The sequence below is a fragment of the Centroberyx affinis genome, unplaced genomic scaffold, assembly GCF_046629955.1.
Source record: "Centroberyx affinis isolate AG114_WGS23_722 - 3 ecotype Tasmania unplaced genomic scaffold, CSIRO-AGI_Caff_v1 ptg002702l_1, whole genome shotgun sequence".
Taxonomy (NCBI): domain Eukaryota; kingdom Metazoa; phylum Chordata; class Actinopteri; order Beryciformes; family Berycidae; genus Centroberyx; species Centroberyx affinis.
Genome location: NW_027280879.1, coordinates 157,969 through 185,456, shown reverse-complemented (window position 1 = coordinate 185,456; position 27,488 = coordinate 157,969). Strand labels below are relative to the sequence as shown.

The following is a 27,488-nucleotide window of genomic DNA, read 5'->3' as shown; positions in this document are numbered from 1 at the left end:
TGCATGGATCCATCTGAATGCAAGGAATGGGCTGGATAGTCTTTGAAACACAGGGGAAGTGTGTGGAGGGGGGATACTGTTAGAAAGGGGAGGACGGGTTTAGATACTCCACTTAATGTCCCAGAACTGTGGAGTGGATTTCTCCGTGGCTGTGTCCACCTCCATGACGTCTTCATGCTGGGAAGGAGGTGATGTCACCAGCTCTTCATCCATCGAATGGGCTAAAGCAGGGATGGGACAGCAAAATAAATCATCACAGCCTTTACTTTACCTATCAGGGAAAGTTGTACATATGCCATGCTTTATCAAAAATCCCAAGCATGAGAATTATTTAGGGTCTGTTTTTACATATTTAACATTAAACAATAGCGGTTTCAGGCTTCTATATTATGAAACAGTCACACTTTAGGTTTTTGATGTTGCATGACACATTCAGAATATTCTATAATACAGGCTTCACTTTTAAGAAACCATTAACACACATGTAAGTCTTATCATTTCAAAGCATATTAACTGTACAGTTAACATTACAGACATGTGATTTCTGTTGTATTAATGCATATGGCTAATCTGTGTCAACCAGCGGTAGTTCTGGGTCTTTACTTGGTGTGCAGGTAATCATAGGCTCCTCCCACTGGCCGTTGGGCAGGCACCTGACAACAGGGTTCAGTCTCTGCAGGAAGCCCTCCTCGCAGTAGTACCGCACCTTGGCGTTGGTCTCATAACGCAGCCGCTTCTTACCGAAGAGCTTTGCATTGGGAATCTCGGGCGGCTCGCCACAGGAGGCTATAGGCAAAGAAGAAAAGGAGAAAAACACCATGCTGAGATGAAAACATAACATGATTAAAACCTTAAAGATTATCGGGAAGGGTAACTAAAATGGTTGAGAGCAACCTTTAGCACACTTCCATTTAATTAGTGCATGTACATTTTAGCAGCCAATTAATGACCCTGAACAGAACGGCGGTATCTCTCAATTCTGCTTTTTCAACAATCTTTTTTTTGTTTTACATAACATAGCTAATTGGTCAAGAGCCAAACCACTTATCATTCAGCTGCTGAAGCAGGCATTATGTGCATAGTTTAATGCTCAGTCACTGGTCTGTCAGAGAAACCTGTGCTTACTATGGCAACTTCCTCAGTGTGGCAATTTTTTGAACTAAAAGATGACAAAGTGACTTGTGGAATATGCGAGAGAAGCCTAAAGTATTACAAATTAGCTTTAGGCTATTCACTCATGAAATAGTTACTATACTTACATCTCACTTACATCTTACTTTACTTAATTAAGTTACTGACTTCGCCTATTGTGTGCCGCATTGGTCTCAATAGCTCCCAATAGTTTATTCTATAGGAGCTGAAGAGTCGATTCCAGTGACTTCCACCATTAGAATCAAAATCAGGATTGTCTCCAAATACTTGGGAGTCGTGCACAACTAATGATGGTGGCACCTATGGCTGCTGGGAGATTTATGACGCAACTGCAAAGACTCTATTGTAAGGAGAGCAAGGTCCGAGCCACAACACTCAGACAACAGACGTCACTAACAATCCTCTAGCATCTACTAACTAGTTAGCAGAGGTGGTAGAAGTACATAAATTCCCTACTCAAGTGCAAATACTCATTTAAAAATATACTCTGGTAGAAGTTGAAGAACCATTTCAAATCCTTTACTCAAGTCAAAGTATAAAAGTACGTGGACTTACATTTACTTAAAGTATAAAAGTAAAAGTCGTTCTCTAAAAAAGTAATTTCTTATGTTCTAAACCGGTTTTCTGTTGAGCGTTCCTCTGAATCCCAGATGAGAAAGAGTCTGCAGCTCAGATCACGAACCCGAACCCTAGCAGCTGAATTCGCTAATGTTAATTCTCTCTCTTGTTGCTTCTCTCTTCTTCGTGTTGCTTCTCTCTCTCTCTCCCTTTCCCAAATTTTTGGTGTCACTTTACTGAACAAGCAGCCAATCACATCTGGCTCTTGATCAGCTGCTTCCGGGATGGAAGCCGTCTGATGCTGAAAATACATTTTTCTTAGAAAATCAGTTGATGATTTCCCAAAAGTAACAAGTCTGTTTTGAAAATGCAATGAGTAGAAAGTACAGATTTTTCTTTTGAAATGTAGTGAGTAAAAGTAAAAAGTCTTCAGTGAAAGAAAAACTTGAGTAAAATACAGATACTTGAAAGTCTTACTTAAGTACAGTAATGAAGTATTTTTACTTTGTTACATCCCACCTCTGCTAGTTAGTTTCACTGAAGCACTGGAGAAGGACCCAGACCAGAGAAAAGTGGTGTACTCACAGGTGCCCTTCTTGCAGGTGTAGGACAGGTGGTAGTTACACGGCACGTCGCTCCAGCGGCCGCTGTCGTGCCACACCATCACCGCACAGTCCTCACCAGACAGGAAGTAACTGTCAGGCTGGCCTCTGTACCAGTTCTCATACAGCTGGCAGAGAGAGGGAGCGAGCAAAGGGGGAGAGAGAGAGAGAGTACAGTAGAGGAGAGTAGAGTATAGTACAGCAGAGTAGGGTGGGGTAGAGGTTGTTGAGATTGAGTCTGAGCACTTATACAGTTCACATGCAGATGAGAGCCAGTAAACATACCAGTTCTCAGGATTATTCCAGTTATAACATATATATATTTTGGATTTTTGTATCTGTTGTATATTATTTGCAAATAGACATCTGTTTAACCTGCTTCGAGTGTAAGATGGGTGAGACAATGAGCACTAGGAAGCTTAGACAATGATAAGAAAGTATTTGACAAGTAAATTTATTATAGTTTTCTGTGACTGACAACTTTCTTGAATTGAACTTACTAAATTGTAAACCACACACTTTTGGTACTGCCAGTAAGTTAAAACCAACATCAAGGATTATTTGCAAATATTATTTCACCCAGGTCTGACAGTATTCAAGGTGTAACCAGGGAGAATATAAAAGCAAAATGTAAGATACACTGGAGGTTTAGTGCAACAATTTGACTGAGTAACACTCACCAGAGGGTTCCCGTCCGACCAGCGGAAGTCTCCCTCAATGGTTCTGTCATTCAGTCCGATCCACTGGTACTCTCTGTATTTGTCTAGAGGTGAGCAGATGTTAGGAGAACAAAAGAAGGGAGAAAAAGAGAGAGAGAGGGGTCACTGTATCTGAACAGGGCTGTAGTAAAGATAAAGTAAAGACCAAGATGAAATGGGTTCAAATCCAAGTCAAAATCAAGACCAAAAATAGTAGACCAGTCTGAGCCAAGTCATTTTCAAGACCACATTTCATTGGAAGGATAAACTAAATATTGCAGGATTTTGTTCTAATAATACAGTTCCTGATGGTAGCCTAATATATTTGTTGCCAAATATATGGTCAACTTTTTAAATCAATCAACTGATCAAGACTCAAATTCTACAACCTTGCTTTTGAAATTCTGATACTGCCCTCTCTTGCACTTGCTAAACATACAGTATGAGTCTCCATGGCAACCACCCGCAGAGTCAGGCAGGCACCACCAGAGGAATGTGAGATAATTATCTCATCGCCTTGTTGCCAGACGCAATACCAACACCAACATCACAGCCATGACATTTTCTGGATAAACCGAGTCAGTGAGAGGTGAGACATGAAAGACAGTTGTTGTGTCTGTTCTGGACCACACAACTTTTAAAACAAACCAACTCAGTGCTTGAGGTTATACAAGGGTTTGAATTACAGGGATGTTTGGGTGGTCTGGTGGTTAGAGATGTAATGAATGAGCATAAGCGGAATTTGAATAGGTGCTGTGGGTGGCCATGGAGATCATGAATGCCGTGGTCATGAATGGATGAAAAAAAGCAGTCATTGCCATTTATATTTTTATTATATTTATACCAGAGTTCCCTCTTTGCTTTTCGCACTTATGCACTGCTGCACTTCTTTTAAAATGTTGTATTTTACTTGATTTTATGCATTCTATGTACTCTATTTTTTAACTTTATTTTTATTATTATTATTCAGTGGGTTTTATTTTCCATCTTATGTTATGCATTCCTCATTTTTATCTTAATTTTACTATTATTATCAAGTGGGTTTTATTCTCCATCTTATTTTACATTAATTATGGCATCCTATCCCTGTTTTTATGCTCATTCTATGTCTATTTTCATGTGAAGATGCATTCTATCTATTCTATTCTCTTTATCTTATTTTTACTATTATTATCAAGTTTTATGTGAAGCACTTGGTGCATGTAATTTCTTTGTTGTAAAGAACATTGAGCTGCATTTCTTGTATGAAAGGTGCTATACAAATAAAGTTTATTATTATTATTATTATTATTAATATTATTATTATTCAAGTTTGCCAGTTACCTAACTTGCGCTCTGAAAAAGTGTGGTTCTTTGGCTCCGCCCACTGAGTTTTAACTCAACCAGTGAGATTATTTCTGCCTCCAGAGCAGCTCTGCCTCTGAGAAACATTTCCAAAACTAAAACTCCAATCTGCAGCTGTGAGCATGCTATTCTTCAGCCAACAGTACCGTTGATGTAGTCCTGCTCCTCGGGGGTCATGAGAGAAACCAGATGTCCTCCACACATGCGGCAGTGCTGCTCGGCCACCTCCCAGCCCTGCCGCTTGGTGAAGTGACGGTAACAGAAGCCCTCAAACTTGTCCCAGCCGGGCTCACAGGCCTCCAGGTCTGAACAGGATGGAGAATCAGAGGAGAGGCAGTCAAACAGCAGAGAGAAACACATAAAAAAACACACAGAAATGCAAAATACATCAAGGGTATAAAACACACTAGGAAGACGTGTTTTGTCCATGAAATAGTAGGTAAGTTCAAGTGAAAGATATGATCTGTTATTGTTTTCACCTGTTAAATCCATTTCAGTCAGAAAGGAGAGATGTACACGAAAGGGAGGAGACAGGTTAAAGAGAGATTTTGAAGTTTTGAGGAAACCAAAGCAAAGATGCAAATGCTTTTTAATGCATTTTAATGCTTTTGCTTGTTTGTTTGTTGTTTGTTTTTATTTTTATCTCAGCAGCATACATTTTTATTTTTTTCTTTGTTTTTTACTATAGTATTTTGTTATCGTGTTTTTGCAATGCACTTCTATGGTTTGTCAAACTAAACTAGGTGAAGGTCTTCCTAATTCTTTGTACACTGTGCGTATAATTAAATTAAATGTTTAGAGAGAACTTAAAATAGGAAATTATGGAACAGTGTAAATAGTAGGTACTGCACCTGTTTGGCACAAGTCTCCTCCATAACCAGGCAGGCAAAGGCACCGTGTCGCTCCACCGTCCACACAAGTCCCTCCATTCAAACAAGGGTTCTCCAGACAGGAATCTAAGGCATTGTGAACATGGTGTTACTTAGTAAATAACAGAGCTCCAGGCAATGTAAAACAACAAATGCTATATATCTGTTCTGAAAAGACAATTTACACTTTATATTCATTGCTCAATATTTTAAAAAATCCAGCTGATTTTCTTAAATATCACTATTTTGTAAAAAATAAATAAATAAATAAATAAAAAAAAATGGTTAAATAAATGTCAGCAAACATTTTGTCAGCAATCGTTTTATCAGAGTAGGTGTCACTTTTTCAAATGGTGAATATCTAATTTTGGAATGAAAGTCCTCATTTGTTGAGCTGGAGGGAGGCACCACCAGAGGGAGCTGTTACATCAGGGATGGGACCCATTCCTCCAAAAGCTGCAGTATTGTTTATGCTCCTGCTCCTGTTTCAATATCTTAAACAATTTCATGCAATTTTAAAGCGGCAGCACTATGCAGCCTAGTTTTGGTTCTAAATCATATTATGGTAATTTGAAAATATTGCTTATCCAAAAACACTTAAAAACCTCTGTAGACTGTGAAGTTTAAAAATTGTAAATGTGATGGAAGGGTAGGGTCATCACAGTTAATGAGTTACTGTCTTGCTACATCCAGCTATAAAGCCAAAGTTTTTGATATTTCAGAGGTTCAAATTGTCTTTCTAAAACTACCCAATTCAGCTTTTCAGATGAAAAATGTGACTGTATTGACTCTATTTCATGGTGATTATGTTTAAAGTGAATAAACATTATGACTGGGTTAAAAATTGTAATTGTATATATCTCTGTATTTTAAATAAAAAGGACTATTGAAGTTGTCTTCATTTTACAGTCACTTTTACCTCATTATGATTAAGGCTGAGTCACAAATATTCAAGCGAGCAAGCATGTGAAGACTTTTATTCCAGAACAAAAACATTTTAATTATTAGCAATTTTAAGACTTTTGGCCCCCAAATACTACCATTGTTGAGGATGGAATTGATTATATTTTTTAAACTAGTCTAAAAATGGATATATAGCGTTTTGGAATGAAACCCCTCTTGTGTAGCACAGTGAAGAGTCTCCCGGTGAGAACCTGCTGTGTGTTTTAGTGTGTGAATTAATCCAAAGAGAAGAGAGAAGCTAATCCCTCTGTTGGGCTGAGTCAGCTTGAGGTGCTTGGATGCAATGCAAATCCTTCTCCTGATTAAGCAGTTTGGAGGGAGAGGTAAAACCCCCCAAAAATCAACAGTCAAGTGTACTTACACTACGACTGATGTTTTTGTTGTTGGCAAAATTATGCAGCAATTTTTATGTTGAGCCGTTACCTGAAACGCCTCCCTGTCTTGCAGCAGACACTCTACTGGCAGGCGGTGTTGCAGCTATGGTAGTCTGCTCTTCTTCTTCTTCTTCTTCAAGATCCTCTGGGTACAAGGTGGCAGCGGTCACAGCCGAATCATCATCGTGGTCTGTGGTGAGGGTCGGACTGGCGGTCTCCTCTGGTTCCTCTGTAGATGGGGATGAGGTGGGGTCTTCCGCTATGACCTCTTGCTCTTTAGACACATCATCATGTTCCTCAGTGACAGGCGGCTCTGCGCTGTATTCCAGATCAGAGCGGGACTCCTGGGGTACAGTGGGGGGAGGCCTCGATTCCCAGCCGGGGCTGAAGGTCAGAGCGGGGAGAAGTGTGATTTCTATCTCTGCTGATGGCGCATCGGTGCCCGACTCCGTCTCACTTCCCTCAGATCCGCGGTCTGTTGAGAGAGTTGGGTTTGTCAGCAGGAGCTCTGGTTTCAACCCCGGGCTTTCCCCCGAGGATTCACCCGATCCCTCATCTGATTCTGGATGCTCCTCTCCTGCTTCCTCTCCGCTCCCCTCAGGCTCACCGTCCGCGCTCTGTCCGGAGGCTGTGATATTCTGGGTGGTGCTGAGGAATACCTCTGGGCCTTGTCCTAATCCCTCCTGCTCGACTTTATGCTGGATCTCTTCCACAAGTTCAGACCCAGATGTAGCATTGCTTTCAGGGATGAAGGTAATGAACTCACCTGGGGAGCTAGCCTCCACCTCAGCAGAAGGGGGAGACAGGGTTACAGGAACAGGGGATGTTAATAAAGTAACCAGATCATTCTTTTGAACAGGACTCTCTTCACTGGAGCCTGAGTCATCGGTGACTGTCATGACTTCCACAGTTGGGATTTCTGCAGGGTCGATGTGTTCATTCTGGTCGGTGGAGGTGCTTGGATCCACTGAAGTACCGTCAAACTCTTCATCACTGTGGTCGACAGGCGAGGAGGACTCTATCGTTACGCCTGACTGTTCATGAGTAGGATCGTAACCTGTCAAGAAAAGGGATCATATAAAATTCTAGGTGTAAACATATCTACACACGGGAAAGTTCAAGAGCACCTTGTAGTTTGATGTGAAAATGGATCATTGCAGCAAGGAACAGGATATAAAACACTGAAAAGTCATGATTAAAGAATGCTTAAGGTCCTAAAGCAGTATGAAATGGGTTTTAAGTTGAGAAATGCAATAAATATAATTTGACAAAACTACAAGTAGCGCAACAAAGCATTGTCATGCTGTGTAGGCCTTTATATTTCATATATTCAATAGGGTTCAACTGATCTGGGTTTTTGAAGCCTGATACCAATGTTTTTGTGTTAAGCTGCTGACAGCTGATATTCAATATCATTACATGTGACTATTGCCAAAAAAATACAATAATTCAGTCTTTCATCCAGATTTGTATTTTTGTTAGGATGGAAAATCCTCTGAAACTGCATTTAGAACATCATAGGACACTAAAACTGGCAGGGAGACCCACCACACCTATTCAATGGTAGGGAAACTCTGGGATACAATACTGCCTTTAAAATAAGAATTCATTTACCAAAAACATTATTGAACAATTAAATGAAAAAAATATGTAAAGGAAATACATTTCATTGCAGACTGTTTTCATGTAACTGTGGTCAGGGAGGAACCTCCATCATATTGGAATGGATTGCATGACTGGCCCATATCTGGATATCTATTTAATAAAAGCCCAATACCGGCCCGATATATCACTCTAGCCCTAATATTCAATGTATATACTTACTAGACTCAGAGGTAGGGACCAGTCCAGAGTTGTCATTGGTGTCCATGTCAACTGGGCTTTGAGTGACCGGATTTTCTGTTTCTTCAGCAGCAGAGCCATCGTGCTCCACTGTTGGGGCAACAGATGAATCAAGCATGTTGGTGTCCTCATCTGGGAGAGGATTTGCAGTCTCCTCTGCAGAGTCTTCTTCCGTTGGAGGGTTCTCCGGTGTCGTATTGTCGAAGTACGGCAACGGGGTGGTGGAGTGGATGTCCGGTTCCTCATCGTGGGGCGAAGTAGCCACCACTGACGTCTCCTCAGCACCACCAGCACTGGCCTCCTCTGGCCTTCCTGACACATCGTGAGCGGTGCTTTGGTATACCAGCTCAGTTTCAGTTGTGTGCTCCAAGTGGATATCTTCAGTGTGGTCCTCTTGTGAAACGGGCAAATCACTGTCCTGATGCACCTCCGAAGAGTTGTTGAGCATTTCACCGCCATCGGCTCCAGATGTCGCGTTGACACCTGAAGCGTCCAGGGTTTCGGTCTCGTGGTTGTTCTCAGAAATCTCATGAGGCTCTGTGGGTTCACCGCTCTCTGGAGCTGCTCCATCGGTTGTGAGCAGAGTGGATTCTTCACCAACAGTTGTAGCACCGTCCGTCTCTGGAGAAGATGTTGGACTTTCCTGAGACTCTTCATGAGGGGAAACAGGGTGGCTTGTGTCTGGGCTTTCTTCAGGGGCAGGTTGATAGGACTCCGGGTAGCTGGCCTCCTCCACTGGCTCCCAGGTGTCCTTGGTGGATGTAGACTCCCGATGTTCAGATGGGGGAGTGACAGATTGATGAAGGTCCACAGTGAACAGCGGCTCCTTCTGATAGCCCGCCGTTGGGGTCTGACCCTCCACGGGACCCTGCTTCACCCCATGCCCCTCTGGGACGGGACCAGCTGTCTGGGAACCTTGGGCCTCTCCGCCCCCCTGCACTGTCACCTTGCTGAGGCTGACCTCCTGCAGCGGGTTAGTCAGGGAAACAATGTCCTGGCCAATGTCCTCCGGCTCGGTGGCCAAGAAATCCTGGGGAGATTCTGTGTGAGGGCCATTATTGCCTGGAATAATAAATAGAATGGGTGAATGTTATTTATTAATGTCCAGGATCTGTAACTATCCCTTGTGCTACTGAATAGGTTGAGCGTCTACCTAGAAAGCTGGCTTGGATGTAAGAAAAAATAAAGGGCATCTATGATAGCATCTTTGTTATTAGAGTTATCAAGTAGGCACCTTCCATCACAGGTAGAATGATTATTCTGGGAAATACAGAAGCTCAAAGTGCAGTATAGCAGCCTAGCTTGGATGATGCTGCCCATAGAAATACATCAACTGTTACACCTAGCAATGACGGATCGCTTTCTTACTTCTGAAGCAGTAGACATCGTGATGAGTGTGAGCCTCGGGGAAGCCCGTCTGGTTGCTGAAGCGATAGAAGGTTCGGACCCCAGGTTCGCCCCCACCACAGCGCTCTCTAGGGGTCACGATGGGGTACCGCACGCTGCCGTCCGCCAGCCACCCCGGGCTGCAGTGGTTCAGCCCATCATTCCAGGCTGCGTACAGCTGACCCGTGGTGGCTAGCTCCGCCCACTGACTCTGACAGTAGGCCTTAGCCTCCCATAGGGTGAAACGCTGGGGGGCGGAGCCATGGAACACCTCCCCTGTAAATAGGGATAAGATGTGATGTAGTTTGTTAATGTGCCATGCCTAATCAGATTTGCAATCAAAATTGAGAGCAGTGGATGATTTAAGTTGTTTTCTGTGTTACCCTGAATATTCTCCACGTAGCAGTAGACGTCATACAGCTCATCAGGCTCTAACAGCCCATAGTTCCTCACTCCTGGCAGCCCATCCATGTCCCCAAAACAGCCCTCTCTTGGCATCTGGATGGGATATCTATGGAGGGAAATGTTGCACAGCATTGAAACACCAAGTCCCAAAGAGTCCTCTTCCATAATAGCTGTACTCTTAGCCTAACAACCACTTGCATGAGTACTTCTTTGAGTGAATGCTAAAGAGGCACTGGCCTGATCTCAAACCAAACATTTCTGCCCACTTAGCCACTTGACGACTTAATCTGTGTGTTCTCATCTGCAGATGCGGAGAGAGCATATCAAATCTTAGTTGCCAAGCGGCTGAGTGGTCCACTAGACCCTCTATCAGCCCTCCATGCTAACTAGCCTCCATACTGGATGCTCCCTCAGCCACTTAGACAGCGACATTTCAGCACTTTGCCCCGGTAATGCTATTCAAAGCACATTTTAGAGTGTTGTTGTTTGCCTAAAGCTGCATAAAATTTGGGATGTTGCCAAATGGGTGCTGGAAATCTGAGGGACTCAAAACTCAATTTAACCCAAACGCAAAATGCAGAACTTTCAAGTTAAGTGGCCACTTGATCCAGCATCAAGTGACAAGTGTCCCGTTTGACATTGGTCCATTTTCTCTGAGGTCCTTACCTCACTGAGTGGTCTGAGAGCCACCCTGCATCACACTGCTCATATCCACTGTGGTAGGCGGCCAGGAGCTGCTCTGGAGTGGCAATTTGAGCCCCAATCTCCTCGCAGGCGTCTCTGGCCTGCTCAAAGGTGAAGGCGTACCGGCTAGACGCATCACGATAATGGAACACCACCCCTGTTAACCCAGAACCACAGTCTTATGAATTCTAATGCAAAAAAATCTCCATCTTAACAAGTCATTTAGTCTATTATTGAGTCCTAAAATCGTAATTTTCTTAAAATAAGTGGAAAAAATGTTTCATTTTCTTGATAGTAGTGCAGTGATCTGCCTTATTGTGAACTGTTTAAAAATACTGACACTCATTTCTAGAAAATTCCTGAGACAAGTGAAACTGCATTGGAAACAAGTGGAGTTATCTCACCTCACTGGCAGAATTTTTCTCTTGGTTTAAGAAATATAAGATTTGAAGGCTGAATATGAGACTAAATGACGTTTTTTGCAGCGTTTCATGTGATCATTCCGAAAGCATCACTGATGGCAGGACACCGCAAAATCATCAGTGTTAATTTAACAACGGAGAGTGTAAAAATCAACACTATGCCAGTGTTTATATATAAGTAAGTCCCCACCCATCTGTTAATTTGCTAGTTTGAGCACCCACTTCACAGCCAGATCAACAATAATCAACACTTGTCAATTCAACAAAATTTTCGCAGAAAAATCAACACTTATTGACATGAAAATTTGCTGTGCAGTGGTTAGAAAGATTGCCCTTCAACCTGAAGACCCAGGTTCAGGTTTTGCCCCCTGCTGAAGTGCTGAAGCAAAACACTGAATCTGTAGCTGAGCCTGACCTTTGGGCAACAGAAAATAGAATTTCCCTACTGGGATCGATAAAGTATCACAAAGTGTCACTTTACATTTTAATGCAAAGGCCTGATTAATTGTGTTACAAAAGATGCTGGCGGGAAACCATCCCCAAAGAGCCAAAGTCTTTTGCATTTCGGGTCTTATAGTTTATCTTATTGGAAGAAACATGCAGTGTGAAGGCATAATTTATTGGATTACAAATAACTGTGGTCAGGGGAAGCATCGCCGCCGTGGAAAACCAGCCTTATTAACACAGAACAAGAGTCTTGTACTTTCTGGGTTCAGTGTTTTCTGTGATCATACTGCAAGCAACATTCAGTGATATATTGGGTCACAAATAACTGTGGTCAGGGGATCCATAATCTATTACTTGCTAGGTGCATAGAGTGAGACACCCAATTCATCAAAGCAGAGTCTGTATTGCATGATAAAGATACAGACATATGAGCGGCACAGTAGCTTCTCTCTATTTTGCGGGAGACGGTTTGTTTGACCTTGAGTCCTTTCATGACTTCTCCTAAATCACTTTTCTCTGGCTCGGAGCCTGTCTGCTGACATGTTGATGCTCACTGCCGGGGCTGTCAGTGCCACAGGACTACGCTGTAAAAAATGTCCATCTCAAGTTATTTAAAGAGTAAATCAACACTAAATCACACAGGGCAGAAAATTGCTGCTGCACTCCTCTAAGTGATTTAGTGTTGATTTTCTCTTACTTTATTCAATCTTATAATCGTATTGTTTTTAAAACTACTGAAAAAATCTGCTAATGGGATGAGATAATGTAATAGGGTTCCAGTGCAGCTCAATTTGCCTCGAGAATGAAGTGACATTATCTTGAAATGAGGCAGATCAATACACTTGTTTCAAGTTGAGTTGATGATATTTCACCTGGGCTGTAAATGTCATTGGACCACAACTAGATTATCTGTTTTGGCTGCTATCTAACAGCAACCTGTAGTTATCACTGTGAAATATTTCAGTATGTGAATTAGACAATAAGAACCCAGCAAGAACACACACACACACACTGATAAAAAAAAAAAACAGAAAAAAGGAAGGAATCCACCTGTGCAATAAAGCTGTATATATAAAAAGCTGATTGTATATTTTTAAATAGCAATGTGAATCATGTCAATATGTTAATACAGGAATCAACACATATTTTGAATTGCTTCCTTTAATCTTTGGATTTCTTATTAATATCCTTTACTTTTTTATCTTTTATGTTTGCTGTTTGATATCTTATTATGATAAATAACATATCTGTCTCTCTCTCACCTTTAACCTTGACCTGAACCACGTCGTCGGCGTCCTCCAGGCCCTGCTGCACCTCGCAGCGGTAGAAGCCGGTGTCGTTGTGCCTCAGGCTGTCCAGGCGCAGGGTGAGGTCGGCGGGGGAGTAGGCGTAGTTCAGCAGGGAGGCGCGGTCCTTGTAGGCCTCGCTGACTTTCACCCTGTCGCCGCGGGCGACCAGGATCTCCGTCTCGCGGCCCTGAGTCAGTACGCTCCATTTGACCCGCGGCAGGGAGAGCACGGCGTGCCGGCCGTTGGTGGAGGGGGAGGGCGGCGGGTGGGACAGAGACACCAGGCAGGGTAACGTCAGAGAGTCGCCCAGGACGGCCAGCACCGGGGCGGCGGTGGGGATCGTCACCTGGAGGAGCTTCGAATCATCTGGGGACAGAAACCGTTAAAGCAGGTGTGCTTCGACTTTTCTGACATGGAGGGTCAAGGGCTGAAATGTAACATCAGTGTTGGACCACGGGCCACAAAATGTAATTGGACAAATGTGATTGATTATTGAGTAATGCAACAAATAGGCGGTAACACTTTACAATAAGGGTCATTAAGTTAAGGGTTAGTTAATGCTTAATAAGAATTAACTAAGCCTTAATTAACAGTTAACTAATGTGTAATTTACTAATGGTGTTCATGTTAACTAAGGTATTAATTTATACATTATTTAATAGTTTATAAAGATGACTATTAAATAATGTATAAATTAATGCCTTAGTTTTCAGTCCAGGCTGTAGAAACTTGTGTGGGAGGAGTTTAGTTTATTGCTACTTGTTGCCAATAGAGGACGATAAAGGAAAAGATGACTTCTTGCCCCTTTAAAGGAGAACACTGGTGTTATTTATAGGCCATTCACCTCTGTCTACATCTAGTTATTTCCCCCAATCATTTTGCAATGCATGCCGTATGTAAATCGAGTATTTTAGTATTTACTCGTTTTTCGTTGGTTTTAAAATCCAAACTTTACCCTGTCAAACCTCGCTAGAAATGAACTGCTGTCCCGGCTAACAAAGACACCCTGAATAAAAAGCCATGGATGTGACAGTAAAGTGTTTCTAAGGATTATTTCCTGGAGGAGACTTAATTTCTTCCTGTGGTGTCAGCTGGCTGACAGGAAGCTGAGCGGAACGTAACGCAGCGCTGAGAAGAAAAACACTCGACTCAGCACAATGAAATAACTGTAAACTGTAAATAAGGGCTTCATGTTCACTGTGATGGATTCTATCGCTCTGTGGAAGTTGTTTTTCATACTGTGTAAGAATGAATGGCAGCAAATGGCTTCTTCTGAAGGAGGAAAACGAGTGCTGATATCTCAAACTACGGTGATAATGTTACGTAACGTAAGTGTTGTGCCTTACGTCACGTAACAACCAACTGTCCGGTCCGGTTCTGGTTCACACTACTAACTGAATGCGCTCTCAAATTCAGTAGTCAATACCTGAATTTTCAGGTATACAGTGAGTTCGGTTGTAGAATGCGGTTCTCTCCTTAATAACCGAACTGTGTGAACTTAGCAGGATTAAGCTCCAATGAGGAGTGACAACCGTATTTAGTTGCAGTGTAGTGGCATTTAGCCCGATAGGCGAGAGGCTATCTCTTCGTCAAAAACGCCCTCTAGAGACCATCTTACGAAGCGACATCTCACTAAGCGTTACCCAATCCTGGAACCCATCGTCTATCGGTCTGACGACGATTAGACTCTGGGGGTGACGGCCAATATTTCGGGGTTTCCGGTGTAGCCAGCGGACATCCGGGCCAAGACTTTCTCTTCCGTGCACTGGTCATTGTTTACAGTCTGATTAGCAACTTGAGATGCGAGAATGGAGTTGGAGTTGAGAGACAACGTCTACGACTGTATTGTTTTTTAGGTCCAGACGACATTTCGGCTAATCTCTATAAACAGATATCTGCATATGAGACATCGTCTCTCAACTCCGACTCCATTCTCGCGTCTCAAGTTGCTAATCGGACTGTAAACAATGACCGGAGCACGGAAGAGGAAGTCTTGGCCCGGATGTCCGCTGGCTACACCGGAAACCCCGAAATATTGGCCGTCGCCCCCAGAGTCTAATCGTCGTCAGACCGATAGAAGATGGGTTCACAGATTGAGCGTTACCTGACTGACTGACTGACTGACTGACCTGAATTTGGCTCGTGATGCCCTCAGCTGCGCCGTGGGAAAGAAACACCGGTATTATGTCATAGGTCTTAATCATCTCCTCATAATCCTTATATGACTTACAGTATAATAAGTATCTCAACCAGCAAGTATCTCACAAATACTTTCACAATTCACAGTTGTATCATAATAGACAAAATATCTTATCGCTTGCTGAAACCCTTTTATAAAGGACAAATTTCCCTCTCAGGTTCAAGGAAGCATTTAGCTGTACAGCAGGGACTTAAATATGATCCTGTCCTCTTCTGTGGTGTTATGGTGTTACAGTATATCCTGCACAGTAATATAATACACTTCACCACAAGGTGACCCGGTAGGTTCAGAAGGTTTCTCTGAGGACCGGTGACCCAATTTGTCGAGCAAATGTGGAAATCTGGAAGCCATTTTAACGTCTCGCCACTTTGCCTTCACTGTGCTCTTGACACAGTGAAGATAAGACACTTCGGCCATTCCTTTGGGCACATCAGTTATACTTGAATTTCTATACTGTGGAACTGAAACGTCCTTGAAAACGGTTTCCAGAGTGTGCACGTCAGCAAGAAACAATGAACGACAGGAAGTGATTAAAGAGCACCCCGCTACCCTTAAAAGTCAGAGGTCGCGTATGATTTAATGGACTGCTGGATGTCAGTGGTGGAGGGGAGCGGTGAGGGAGGGAGGGAGGGGGGGGTGGGGGGAGGTTTGATGTGTACCTGACTCCTGGTTGGGGGTAGAGGAGGACGGTAGGACAAGGAGACAGATGGCACACAGCAGCAGAGATAGAAGCACATCCAATCTGTGGGTAAAAGACAGAGGGAGGAGGAGGGGTGGGGTGGGGTGGCGGAGGGGGGGTGCAGATGAGGCGGGGGGGGGGGGGGTAACAGTGAGACAGAAGGAAGAAAGAGACAAAACATTTGAACATAAATGACTAGGAACTCAGGACTGCAGTACTTGAGCCGTGTCTCGGTCTTAAAGCTTAACTCATGTAACGATCTTTTTCCCCTTCTACTCTTAATAAGGAATAAAATAAAATAAAACAAAAACTCTGATTCTACAAATGCTACTTATTAGTACTAGTAAAGTCTTAGCTGATGAAGACTGTGATATACAGTTGGCTTGACAACTGTTGATAAAATGCAGTTATTGTAAGTCGCTTTGGACAAAAGCGTCTGCTAAATGACATAATGTGATGTAATGTAACTCTGTCCCTTTTCAACCTGGACTCTATTTTCCCATCACTTTCCATCATACCGATCAATGCTGACCAATATCTTGTCAATTACTTCACTATAGAGCTACTTGCATCTTATTTGCCTGGCTGCGGCTCTCCACTACAATGAACACTCCAAAAATCAACCCCAAAAACACCCAAAGCTTGTCTTTTTAAACATATTGACACTCCATCCGTAATGAAACATATATATATATATTTAATTTTCAGTTTATTTTATTATTACAGAATTCTACATTGTTGAATGGTGAGGCAGCAAGAGTAAACAAGGAAGTGCTAAAGCAATGTCCAACGTAGCATGAAAGCGGCACGAGAAAGGCAAGACTTTAATTTACTGCGCATCTTATAACTGACATGTATCATTACAGAGCGAGCAATCAATATACTGAAAAGGGCCATGCTTTGGGTGCTTTTGGGGTTGATTTTTGGGGCGTCGATTGGCCACTTAGGACTGGACTGGAGAGCGGGGGCAAGACGTTAAGTAGCTCTATAGTGAAGCAATTGACAGGATCGATCAGTATGATGGATGAGATGGGAAAATAGGATCCAGGTTGAAAAAAGCCGGAGTGAAGTTCGATCTCAAGAACTCTTTTTTGACCTGTTTGTAGACTCTCGGCCTCAGCCACTGCTGCATGTTGACTTGACTTTTTCCTGCCTATCTCAAAATATAAAAAGTGGGTGAATTTATTTGTTTTTTTCCTCAGAACTACAACCAATTTAAAGGTTTCACCTGTAGAAACCTGTGTATGTAATGGGCCTTAAATGTGCATTGATAAGTCCATAATAATTCCATACAGATAGACCTACATTTCTGTAGATTCTTAAGAAAGTTCTTAAGAATTATTTTTATATTTGAAAAGAAATGAACATGGTTTGCTGGCTATTTTTGTCTAGGTCTTGAATAATAATAATAATACTAATAACTTTAATAATAACTCTATTTATATAGCACTTTTCTAAAAATTGGTTTACAAAGTGCCCAGTATAAAATCAAACAACATGACACAGCGGCAATAAAACAACAGTAAATAGAAGCAATGACAACTGTAAGAACAATAAAAAAAGCTTATTTCAACCTTATTTTAGCATTTTTTTGTGAAATCATCTTGCTGCACTGGCAGATAATTTTACCGGTTTCAACAAATGTGACTTTTTTTTTCAGGAGAATGTAACTTGTTTCAGGACATTTACTTGGTAAAAGTGAAATCGTCTTGGAGAAAGTTTCTTGTTTCAAGATTTTCTTCATTGTTTCATGATGATTTCTTGAAAGAAGTCACATTGGCATGAATCAAGTGAAATCTACTGAAACCAGCAAGATTATCTGTCAGTGCAGGGAGAAAATTTGACTAAAAATATCATGAAATAAGCTTGATAGGTCTGGAAACAAGATAAAATCACTGGACAGCTTGTCATTTTTTGCAGTGTGAGAACTGTGAGAACAGTAAAACAAAATAAAATAAAATCAATAAAGTCAATCAAATAGGATTCTGTTTGCTCCGGTCATGGACTCCACTTGGACTAATGTGGCTTTGACTATACCGGTGTTTCTCAACGTGGGGTCCGGGGACCACCAGGGGTCCTTGAGGGGGTTCCAGGGGGTCCCCGGCCAATTGATGAATCGTTAAACTTCAGCATTATTTCATTTACAAGAAGTTAACACAGTTGAAAAATGGAGAAGAATGACTGTTTTGATCATAGTTTCTCTAGTTATCTCTCTACCTACAATAGATAGTCATGGAATTCTGGACAAAATCATATCTAATAATAAAAACATTCTCAGATTTGGGTCCGAGAGACAAAATCTCATCAAATGGGGGTCTGTGGCACTAATGTGGACTAGATTAGGGTCCTTGATATGAAAAAGGTTGAGAATCACTGGACTATACAACCCTACAGGACCTAGAGGGGGACATATGGAAAACACCACAAAGTGAGACAGTGATAGCTGTGACTCCCTCAGGTTCTCTGCAGAGCGCTGGATGCAGACGCTCGCCGTGGAGGGAGAAAAATACACAGATATCGATTCACGCTCAGAGCCATTCATCAAACTCAGAGCAGATTACAAGACGGTGGCGAGCGGCCAACTTTTCAGCGCACACTTCAGTTCGCTACTGAAGTAAAGAAGCCGGTGAGCAGATATCGGCCCTATCGCTCTGGCCGGGGGCTCCGTGGAAACAGATAGGGTGATGACTTTATCCATCACGGGCAACGTCGATGAAAACACTAAGAATGCCAAGAATACATCCTGCATTCCCATCGATTAGAGGCATAAGGGATTGCTGCGGAGTTTTGCTGCAGAGTTTTGCTTTGCATAGAATAAATGAAGGGTTTTGCAGGTCAGGGTTCAGGCCAACTGACTTTCAATTCAATCAATAGACTATCAAACTGCTGTTCACTGGCTCATGATAGGAGTCTTAATTCTCAATTCTATCAGTGTTTTTAAGAAAAAAAAGGTGTTTTGGAATTGGATTTTGAAGTGATTCCACCTTCTGAAGTGATTGAATTTAAAGAGAACTGATCAGGTGTGTTTGATAGTATATTTTCACACACATGGATCTTCTGCAGCCTTGTATTAGATGACGAGATGAGTTGGGGTCTCCTGAGGCTCATATCATAATATTCAAAACATTGTAGCTTTGAATTCAGAAATTACATTTTTAGAAAGAAAATGTGAAGATGAGTTCAGAGGTGGAAAGTAACTAAGTACATTTACTTGAATACTGTACTTAAGTACAATTTTGAGGTACTTGTACTTTACTTGAGTATTACCATTTTATGCTACTTTATACTTCTACTCCATTACATTTCAGAGGGAAATATTGTACTTTTTACTCCACTACCTTTATTTGATAACTTAAGTTACTGGTTACTTTGCAGATTCAGATTATTAATACAAAATATAATCAACTAATAAATTGTGATGTATTATTATAGATTACTGTAAGCTACCCAGCAGTATATAAAGTAGTGGAAATCAGCCCCACCTTTTCCAGCTGCAATATTAAAGTGATGCTTACACATTAATGCATCAATAATTATAATTCAATAATATAATATATACTGTATTATTCTGAAATGGGCCATTCTGCATAATGGGTACTTTTACTTTTGTTGCTTTAAGTACATTTTGATGCTAATACTTTTGTACTTTTACTTAAGTAACATTTTGAATGCAGGACTTTTACTTGTAACAGAGTATTTTTTTTTACTGTGGTATTTCTACTTTTACTTAAGCAAAAGATCTGAGTACTTCTTCCACCACTGCAAGTTAACCAGTGACTACGTGTTATAAAGGTGGCAAGGGCATTTGTCACTGTTGTATGTATATGTCGACCAGAGTGTGTGTGTGTGTGTATTGGGGCTGCAAAATTGATCGTAAAAACATCAAAATCACAATATTGATTACTGCAATTTCCAAATCACTGGAGGCTGCAGTGTTTTCTATCATAGGGAAAGGTATTCATGTATTCTTGAGTTGTGTGTGATCCCTGGCCCTCAAATCAAGTTGCATCTCAGAGAAAATCTTTTATTGTATTCAAGCTGAGCAAATCCAAATTGCCCCCCCACCACCACACACACAATTATTTTTAAAGGCTTGTAAGAAGGTTTGGAGAATAACCTTTTGTCCCTGTATGTATCACAATTGAAACATAAGAAAACTTGATTTAATTAAGATGATTTTTTTTTTTTGCGATATCGTCCAGCTCCAGTGTGTGTGTATGTAGGTGTGTGTGTGTGTGTGAGAGAGAGAGAGAGAGAGAGAGAGAGAGAAATGGGAGGAGGGGGGGTGACTGCCTGTGTGTCCTTGGTGTTTTCTAGCTGGCATGAGTCAGGCTTCAGGAGCTGGAGAGTGTGAGCTGAATTCTGATTTCCCCCAAAACTCCCTGGAGGGTAAAACGAAAGGCTTTACCATTATTACAACTCCTTTTATTCTTCTGTGGGTTCTATTTTTCCGTTTGTCTTTCATTTGTCTTTGTTGTACTGTAATACTATTTGCTACACTGCAACAACCCATTTCTCCACGGGGATCATTTAAGTTTTCTCTTCTCTTCTCTTCTCTTCTCTTCTCTTCTCTTCTCTTCTCTTCTCTTCTCTTCTCTTCTCTTCTCACTGCCCAGCTGTGAATTCCAGTCCTGCTCCATCCAACCAGCACACATCACTGGCTGAGAAGTATACAGAGCAACACATCTATGAGAGTGGTTTACTGGGTTCACAAAGGCTTTTTGGGGACAGCAGTCCTTATCCAAAATGGCTCCAAATGGCAGTGAGAGGCAACTGTTTGAAAGGATTGCAATTCAATACCCCGAAATCCTGAAAGGTGACGTCAGTTAATGTTCATGTTTACCAACCGGCCGGTCTGTGATGCTTTATACCAAAGGAAACCAAAGAGACGAGAGAGGAAAAGATCTAATGCTGGTGAGCCCAGCTTTCTCTGCTGCTGTTTAGGAGACAGTTTGGATTTGACACATAAAGTTTTGATTTGTCACTCCCCGCGGGCAGAGAAGTGTCGATACCAAGCGGCCAAAAGCACGGGCGAATTTTGAAGCCAATAAGGAACTGGCTGAAAGCTGCATGTAGCACCCAATAATGTAATAATTTCCTGAAAATGTAATAACGTAAAAAATGTAATAAAATTTGCACTTAACTTTATCGAAAATGTAATAAAACCCAATAATGTAATAACTTGACCAATAATGTAATAAAATGTCCTGACTGATATTGTAATAACATTTTACCGATAATGTAATACTTTTCAATATAATAAAACCCAATTATGTAATAACTTGACCAATAATGTAATAAAATGTCCTGACTCATATTGTAATACCTGAAAGCTATTACATTATCAGCAAAAATGTTATTACAATATCAGTCAGGACATTTTATTACATTATCGGTCAAGTTATTACATTATTGGGTTTTATTATATTTAAAGGTATTACATTATCGGTAAAATGTTATTACAATATCAGTCAGGACATTTTATTACATTATTGGTCAAGTTATTACATTATTGGATTTTATTATATTGAAAGGTATTACATTATCGGCAAAATGTTATTACAATATCAGTCAGGACATTTTATTACATTATTGGTCAAGTTATTACATTATTGGGTTTTATTACATTTTCGATAACGTTAAGTGCAAATTTTATTACATTTTCAGACGTTATTACATTTTCAGGAAATTATTACATTATTGGGTGCTACACTGCAGTTCCTCTAATGTCCGCTAGATGTCGGCTCCAAAAAGACTCCAAACCAGGCCCAGCTCCATGCAAGTCAATGGGACCACAGCCCAACTTCTCACTCAAAATATAAAGTCAATACATTTTTTTGACAAGAGGTTATGGTCTCAGTAGCTAATTTCACTTCTTCTTATATTTGTCTATATGGCGATTTTCAAAATAATTGTTGTTTTCTGAGTGATCGACAGGTCGCTAATTACGGACCAATAGCAGGCGGCGCTGTGGGAAACCCCCGGCTTTGCTCTGGCTGCTTTGACTCTAAAAAATGTCAACATGGCGGCGCTTGTAGACCCCAACTTTTGGATTCAAAACGGCCCTTAAGAAATCTATGAGTGACATCACACTCACTATGTCCACCTTTTTTTACAGTCTATGGTCCATACCAACACCAGAATGTAATTTGGGCAAATAGGGCGAATGTATGGCATCTCGATTATGGATGGATGATGGCGGATAGGACGCTCTTCTCTTTTGCTGCCCCACTTTGTGATTTAGGCTGATAAAACAACGGTAGTTTTCAAAATCTGGCCAGTGTAGCTTTAAACGCACAGTATGTAATTTCTGCCGCTAGGGGTCTGTCAATCAAAACAATAACAAAAGACGTAGTTTGATGACATCGTGAAGTAGCGTGGGATCATGGGAGTTTTTTTTACGGGGACAGCTTTGGCGACAGAACGCGCAGCAAACGGGAATGAATAATCATGATCCGTCAGGAGTGAGCGATAAAAACAATAGAATGAAAAAAACAACAGAGCGGCTAGAGCGGCTAGCTAGCTAGTTGGCCGACTTCCTTCCTCACTCTCTGAAGGATCATCTGGTGTTTCCCGTGTTTCCCCGGAAGTTAGAGGGTAAAGGGGATATGGCGCCATGACAGGAAGTTAGGGGGTAAAGGGGATATGACGCCATGACAGGAAGTTAGGGGGTAAAGGGGATATGACGCCATCGACAGGCGACCAAATTAAACGCACCATTACCTTGAATAAAATTACGGATTTCTCTGGGTTTGAACATTGTTGGAAACATTTGGGATAATGTAAGTGCACAACTCAAAAAAATATATAACAGGTCTAGTCGTTTTTAATGCGGAAATGTTACATATTATACCTTTAAATGAGGTTGTGGGGTAACAGCAACTCTCAAAACAGACTGCAACCATTATCTTTCTTTATAAAGAAGCGTTTGACAAAGATTCCTGTTGAGATGCTTCAAGCTTGCCCTTTCTTTTTTTGGAAAATTAAAGTGAAACCTGCTTTGGAAATGAAAATCACTGGTTGCTGCCTGTCTCTGGGAGTTGCTGTTATCCCCAAACAAATTTTAATGCAGAGTATCACATTTCACTGCCTGACCAAGAAGAGTCCTTCGTTTCCATTTCTGTGTCCCAGTGTCGCTTTATAAGCTGCGTTTCCACTGAAGACAGGGGAAATGAATAAATGATCGGAGGCCCACTGTGCCGGTGGGGAATGGAAACTAAATTGCACAGTCATGCCGCAAACTCAGTGAACTTTAAGAAAAGCAGAATCTTTAACTTTTTAACTATTATATTTTTTAACGGGGGAATATTATATTAGAACAGTAAAATGTATAAGTTCTTGGTCATTAATGATTGTGTTGGATGAAGCTGTTGTTATTCTTCATCTGATCTTCAACATCTAAACATACAGTGTCTGGTAGCTCTTTCCTGGAAAAAAATCCTCTGCCGCACAGGAAGTGATACGTTTTATGTTTCCGGTTTGTTTGGAATAAACAGAAGAAGAAGAACTGGGTAGTTAGCATGAGCAGCGATAGCCACCATGGCTGAACAGACAGAGAAAAGAGAGACTCAAACTGCATCAACAGAAAATCCAAGCTCCGCCCACACTGTTTGATTGACAGGTGATCTCTGGGAAGTGCAGAGCAGAAACACCACAGCAAAGATGCAGACAAAAAAAACAAACAAACAAACATTGCTCTTACAGATGATCTCTTTAATAGTTCTATTTGATACTGATACAGTCATTAGTAAAAGCATGCTACCTGTTCTGGTCTAATTTTCATGGCTATAGATGGAGTCTATTCATGAGTGTTACATTACTGTAAGTCTTTGATTCAGGGTGCTTTCAGACCGGTTCCCATTGGCTAGCTTGTTTCGAAACAGAGTGCGTTTACGTTCTTGACACGGTTACTTTTGACAAGTGTGAAAGTGAAATCACAACTTGTTCCGAAACAAACAAGCCGGACTGAGAGACGCGTTTTGTTTCCCATCAGTCTGAAAGCAATCGTGTTAAGACTAGGAACAGAAATCAATAGTGACACATGTTTCACAGCCATTTTTTGTCATCTGTATAGTTACTCCCTTCGCGCGCCTTTGTCTATTCACAAGAACCCTAAAAGAATGTCATGTCAGGAATCAAAACGGGACAGATATCGCTTGACGGTTGTCAGTGTGAAACCAAACAGGACAAACGGGACGGGGTTCGTTTATACCCATAAGGACGCAGTCAGAAAGTGCTGTTAGTTTACACAAAACTTTTTGGAAAAAGAGCATTACCAGAAGTGGGATTTGCTAAATGAGTGTCTGAGCGACGGCTCTGCTGGAATAACAAGCAGTTCACCTGGAGGAGGAAGTAAATTAGGCTGAAAGACTCTAAAAGGCCGATCCAGACTCTTTAATCTTTTATACAAGCTCTTTTACAAGCAAACCTGCGGTGAGGACAGAGGAAGACGTACTCTGTTTGTCTCAGCTGTTGCTTTGCCTGAATCTGGGCGTCTGAGTGGAAAATCACAGACAAACACCGCAATTATGTCAAGGAGAATTTTCCTTCAAATGAAAGGAGTATTAAACTTGAACTGACGGCGGAAATTAAAGGTTGTTTTGTGGGTCTCAGCAGAGAGACATTTCTAATCAAAACAGGATTAATAAATAATCACTCAAAGGTTTCTCCTTTAATACCCGAATTTGGCTCTGTCATCCACGATAAAATCTGTGAAGACAGAAGTGCCACTCAGGATAAAACCGGCCTTTCAAATCATTTCGCTGAACAGGACTACGGATGAATTAATAAATACCCATATCCATAGGATTTAAATGGAAAAAGGCGCTGTAATAAGTAATGGAAAATACAATACACCCTAAAGTGTCTATTGTATGAGAAATGAGTCATGACAAAAGTCTGCTATTCTATTCAAAAGCAGTTGAGTAAAATGGGTGATAACATCTATTCTGAAATGTATTAAAATATATAATACAGCCGTGACAATTATCGTCAACTTTGGTGCAAAAGCTTTCCCAAGCCTTCATTACTTTAATGTTTGGTTAAATTCAACATGAATACAGTATGACTGTGCAGTAAGCCTCTGTCACACCAAATGTGATCCTTTTATTTCTCTATCACGCCTCTTAAATGATTCCCTTTGTTTGAATGCATGGCAACAGGCATTTCAACCATTATTTTTTGGGTGAGCATGGATACACTTTGGTTATTCTGAGTGTGGACAACACAGCTAAAAATGGCAAGCTATTGAGTCTCTAAGCTATTGAGTTATAACTGCGATACCAATATTATATCAAAACAAATTTTCTTTTTATACAACAATGTAACCCAGCATGCCTTACAAACATGGTTAAAAACAGTTCAGGATCATAAAAAAGAAAAACAAACTAACCCTAACAGAAACAAGATGACCAACATCATAATAACAGAAAAAGTAATGTTTAAAAAGTGTAAAAGTATAAATATATGTATTAACAAGTATGATTAAAAAACAAAACAAAAACAATGCATCTAGATAGCATTTTTTTCCCAAGGTGGTAGTAAGGTGTATTTCCGGCCAGCATCCAATCGGTAAATATTGGATGCGGTAAATATGTAAATGAGCAAACCAACAGTCTACCTATAATTCCCTGTCAACCTTTTCTCATACTGGTTTCAGCTCCTCTTTATATCTTGGAAATGTGTGAGATCACAGTGAGATCCAGCATTGCCTTGATTCGCAAACTATCAACTCTCTCTCTCTCTCTGTCCCACTCCCTCTCTCTAACTCCTTCTCTCTCTCTCTCTAACACACACACACACACACACTCACACACAGTCTCTCTCTGGGTGTATGGCCTCTCGCCATGACCACATTTCCATACGCCAAGGAGAGGGAGCGGTGTGTTTCCTCTGGGGAGACGGAGCAGGCAGAGGACGCATCCCAGGCAACATCAGAAGTGCTTAGACAGGCATCACAAGTGGCTGAATACCCGATGACTTCACCTTGAGGGAGAGGCGGCGGGGGCCGAGAGGGAGGATGTTTGACCGCTCAACTTGCCAGGAAAGGTCATTTGAGGCTAGAGGGGGAGCGAGCCGCACTCTTAAAGGACTACACTGACTTTCTGGGAGTTTGGCCGACTGGTCACCTCACCCAATACGTGACAAGAGCAACCTGATCTCACACAAATACATGAACTGAACAAGACTTGTTACGTTATTTGTTACACCGAATTTTGTGCACTGCAAAAACTGACAAACAATCAATCAATCAAGAGATTTTTATCTTATATCCAGACTTATCAAGCTTATTTTAGGAATTTTTTGTGTGAAATCATCTTACTGCACTGGCAGATAATTTTACTGGTTTCAAAAAAGTCAACTTTTTTTCAGGAGAATGTAACTTGTTCCAGGACATTTACTTGGTAAAAGTGAAATGTTTGAAGATTTTCATTGTTTTATTGTTTCACGTTGGACAAGAGGATTGGCACCAAAATCATCTCTGTGTCTTTGGTAGATAGTAGATAGTCCGGTATGCTAATGCTTAGCATACAGTGTGTTAAGCAATTGTAGGCGTCTAGCACTATGCTAAAAGTGAGAAAATGAGAACTTGTAGCAGCTCTAAGGCTGGATGGTCAGTTCATTATAATGACATGTCTAATCCTGCCAGGCTAGTGGGATTGGTAAAATAGGCAGAAAATTCAACATAAAGAACGCACTTTCAATGGCAGAAGATCTCTCTTCCCGCGATACTTTGAGCGTAACTTGTTTTGTTTACAGAGGAAGTGAGCAAAGTTAGCTAGTCAGCTAAAGTTTTTGTGCTGCTGATTGGTAATGGACTTCACTAATGATGAAGATGGATGAAGATTTTGTTTTCAGAATTTATGAATCTACAGGTCATAAAAAAAAACCAGTAGCAATTTATTGTCATACTTTGGATAATACTAGTCGCCTACGATTACTTAGCATACTGTATGCTAAAGCGTTAGCATGCACACGGATGGTTTTGGTGCCAAGATAGATGTCAGATATTGGGTAAACTGAATTTTGTGTAGGTCCTTTAAGTAATAATCTATGACATTTTTGATACTCTCTATCAAAGATTGATATAATACAAAAGGGATTCAATCTATACCCAGTTCATGAAAGTTTTTACATTTGCTGTTAAACACCAGTATCTGGGTCTTTCCTGGGAAAATTCCTCTGCTGCACAGGAAGTGATGTGTTTTACATTTCCGGCGGCAGCAACGGCGGTTTATTTGGAGCAAACAGAAGAACAACTGGGTAGTTAGCATGAATTCACTGAACAGAAAGCAGATTCATGTCTGGAAGTACAAACTCACACCGACATGCTGCGGTGCTCATATAATCAAAGCCGGTCACACACACACCCGGCCAAATAAAGTCTCTCCTTTGTCATTCAGGTTTTGAGAATGCGGCGCAGGACCGCTCGCTGAGCCATCGCTGGATCGACCTGACACCACCTCCTCCCCTGTGCTGGACCCCTTTCCTTTCTCACTGCAAAGGACCACCGCTATTCCCCTCTTTCTGCTTCTCACCAGTTCCTCCATCACCGCCGGCCCACCAATCCCGCAT

The 27,488-nt window shown here is 41.3% G+C and overlaps 1 protein-coding gene across 1 annotated transcript; it reads right to left on the bottom strand.

The window, feature by feature from the left end:
* Positions 1 to 27,488, bottom strand: bcan (brevican). Its single transcript, XM_071535399.1, has 15 exons — positions 27,412 to 27,488; positions 15,895 to 15,977; positions 13,009 to 13,401; positions 10,860 to 11,034; positions 10,172 to 10,299; positions 9,771 to 10,064; positions 8,968 to 9,464; positions 8,385 to 8,919; positions 6,619 to 7,617; positions 5,206 to 5,310; positions 4,501 to 4,659; positions 2,993 to 3,075; positions 2,296 to 2,440; positions 604 to 786; positions 1 to 221 (listed from the first exon to the last, which is right to left on the bottom strand). The coding sequence occupies exons 1-15, from the start codon at positions 27,486 to 27,488 to the stop codon at positions 100 to 102; spliced, it is 3,978 nt and encodes a 1,325-aa protein (XP_071391500.1). The 3' UTR covers positions 1 to 99.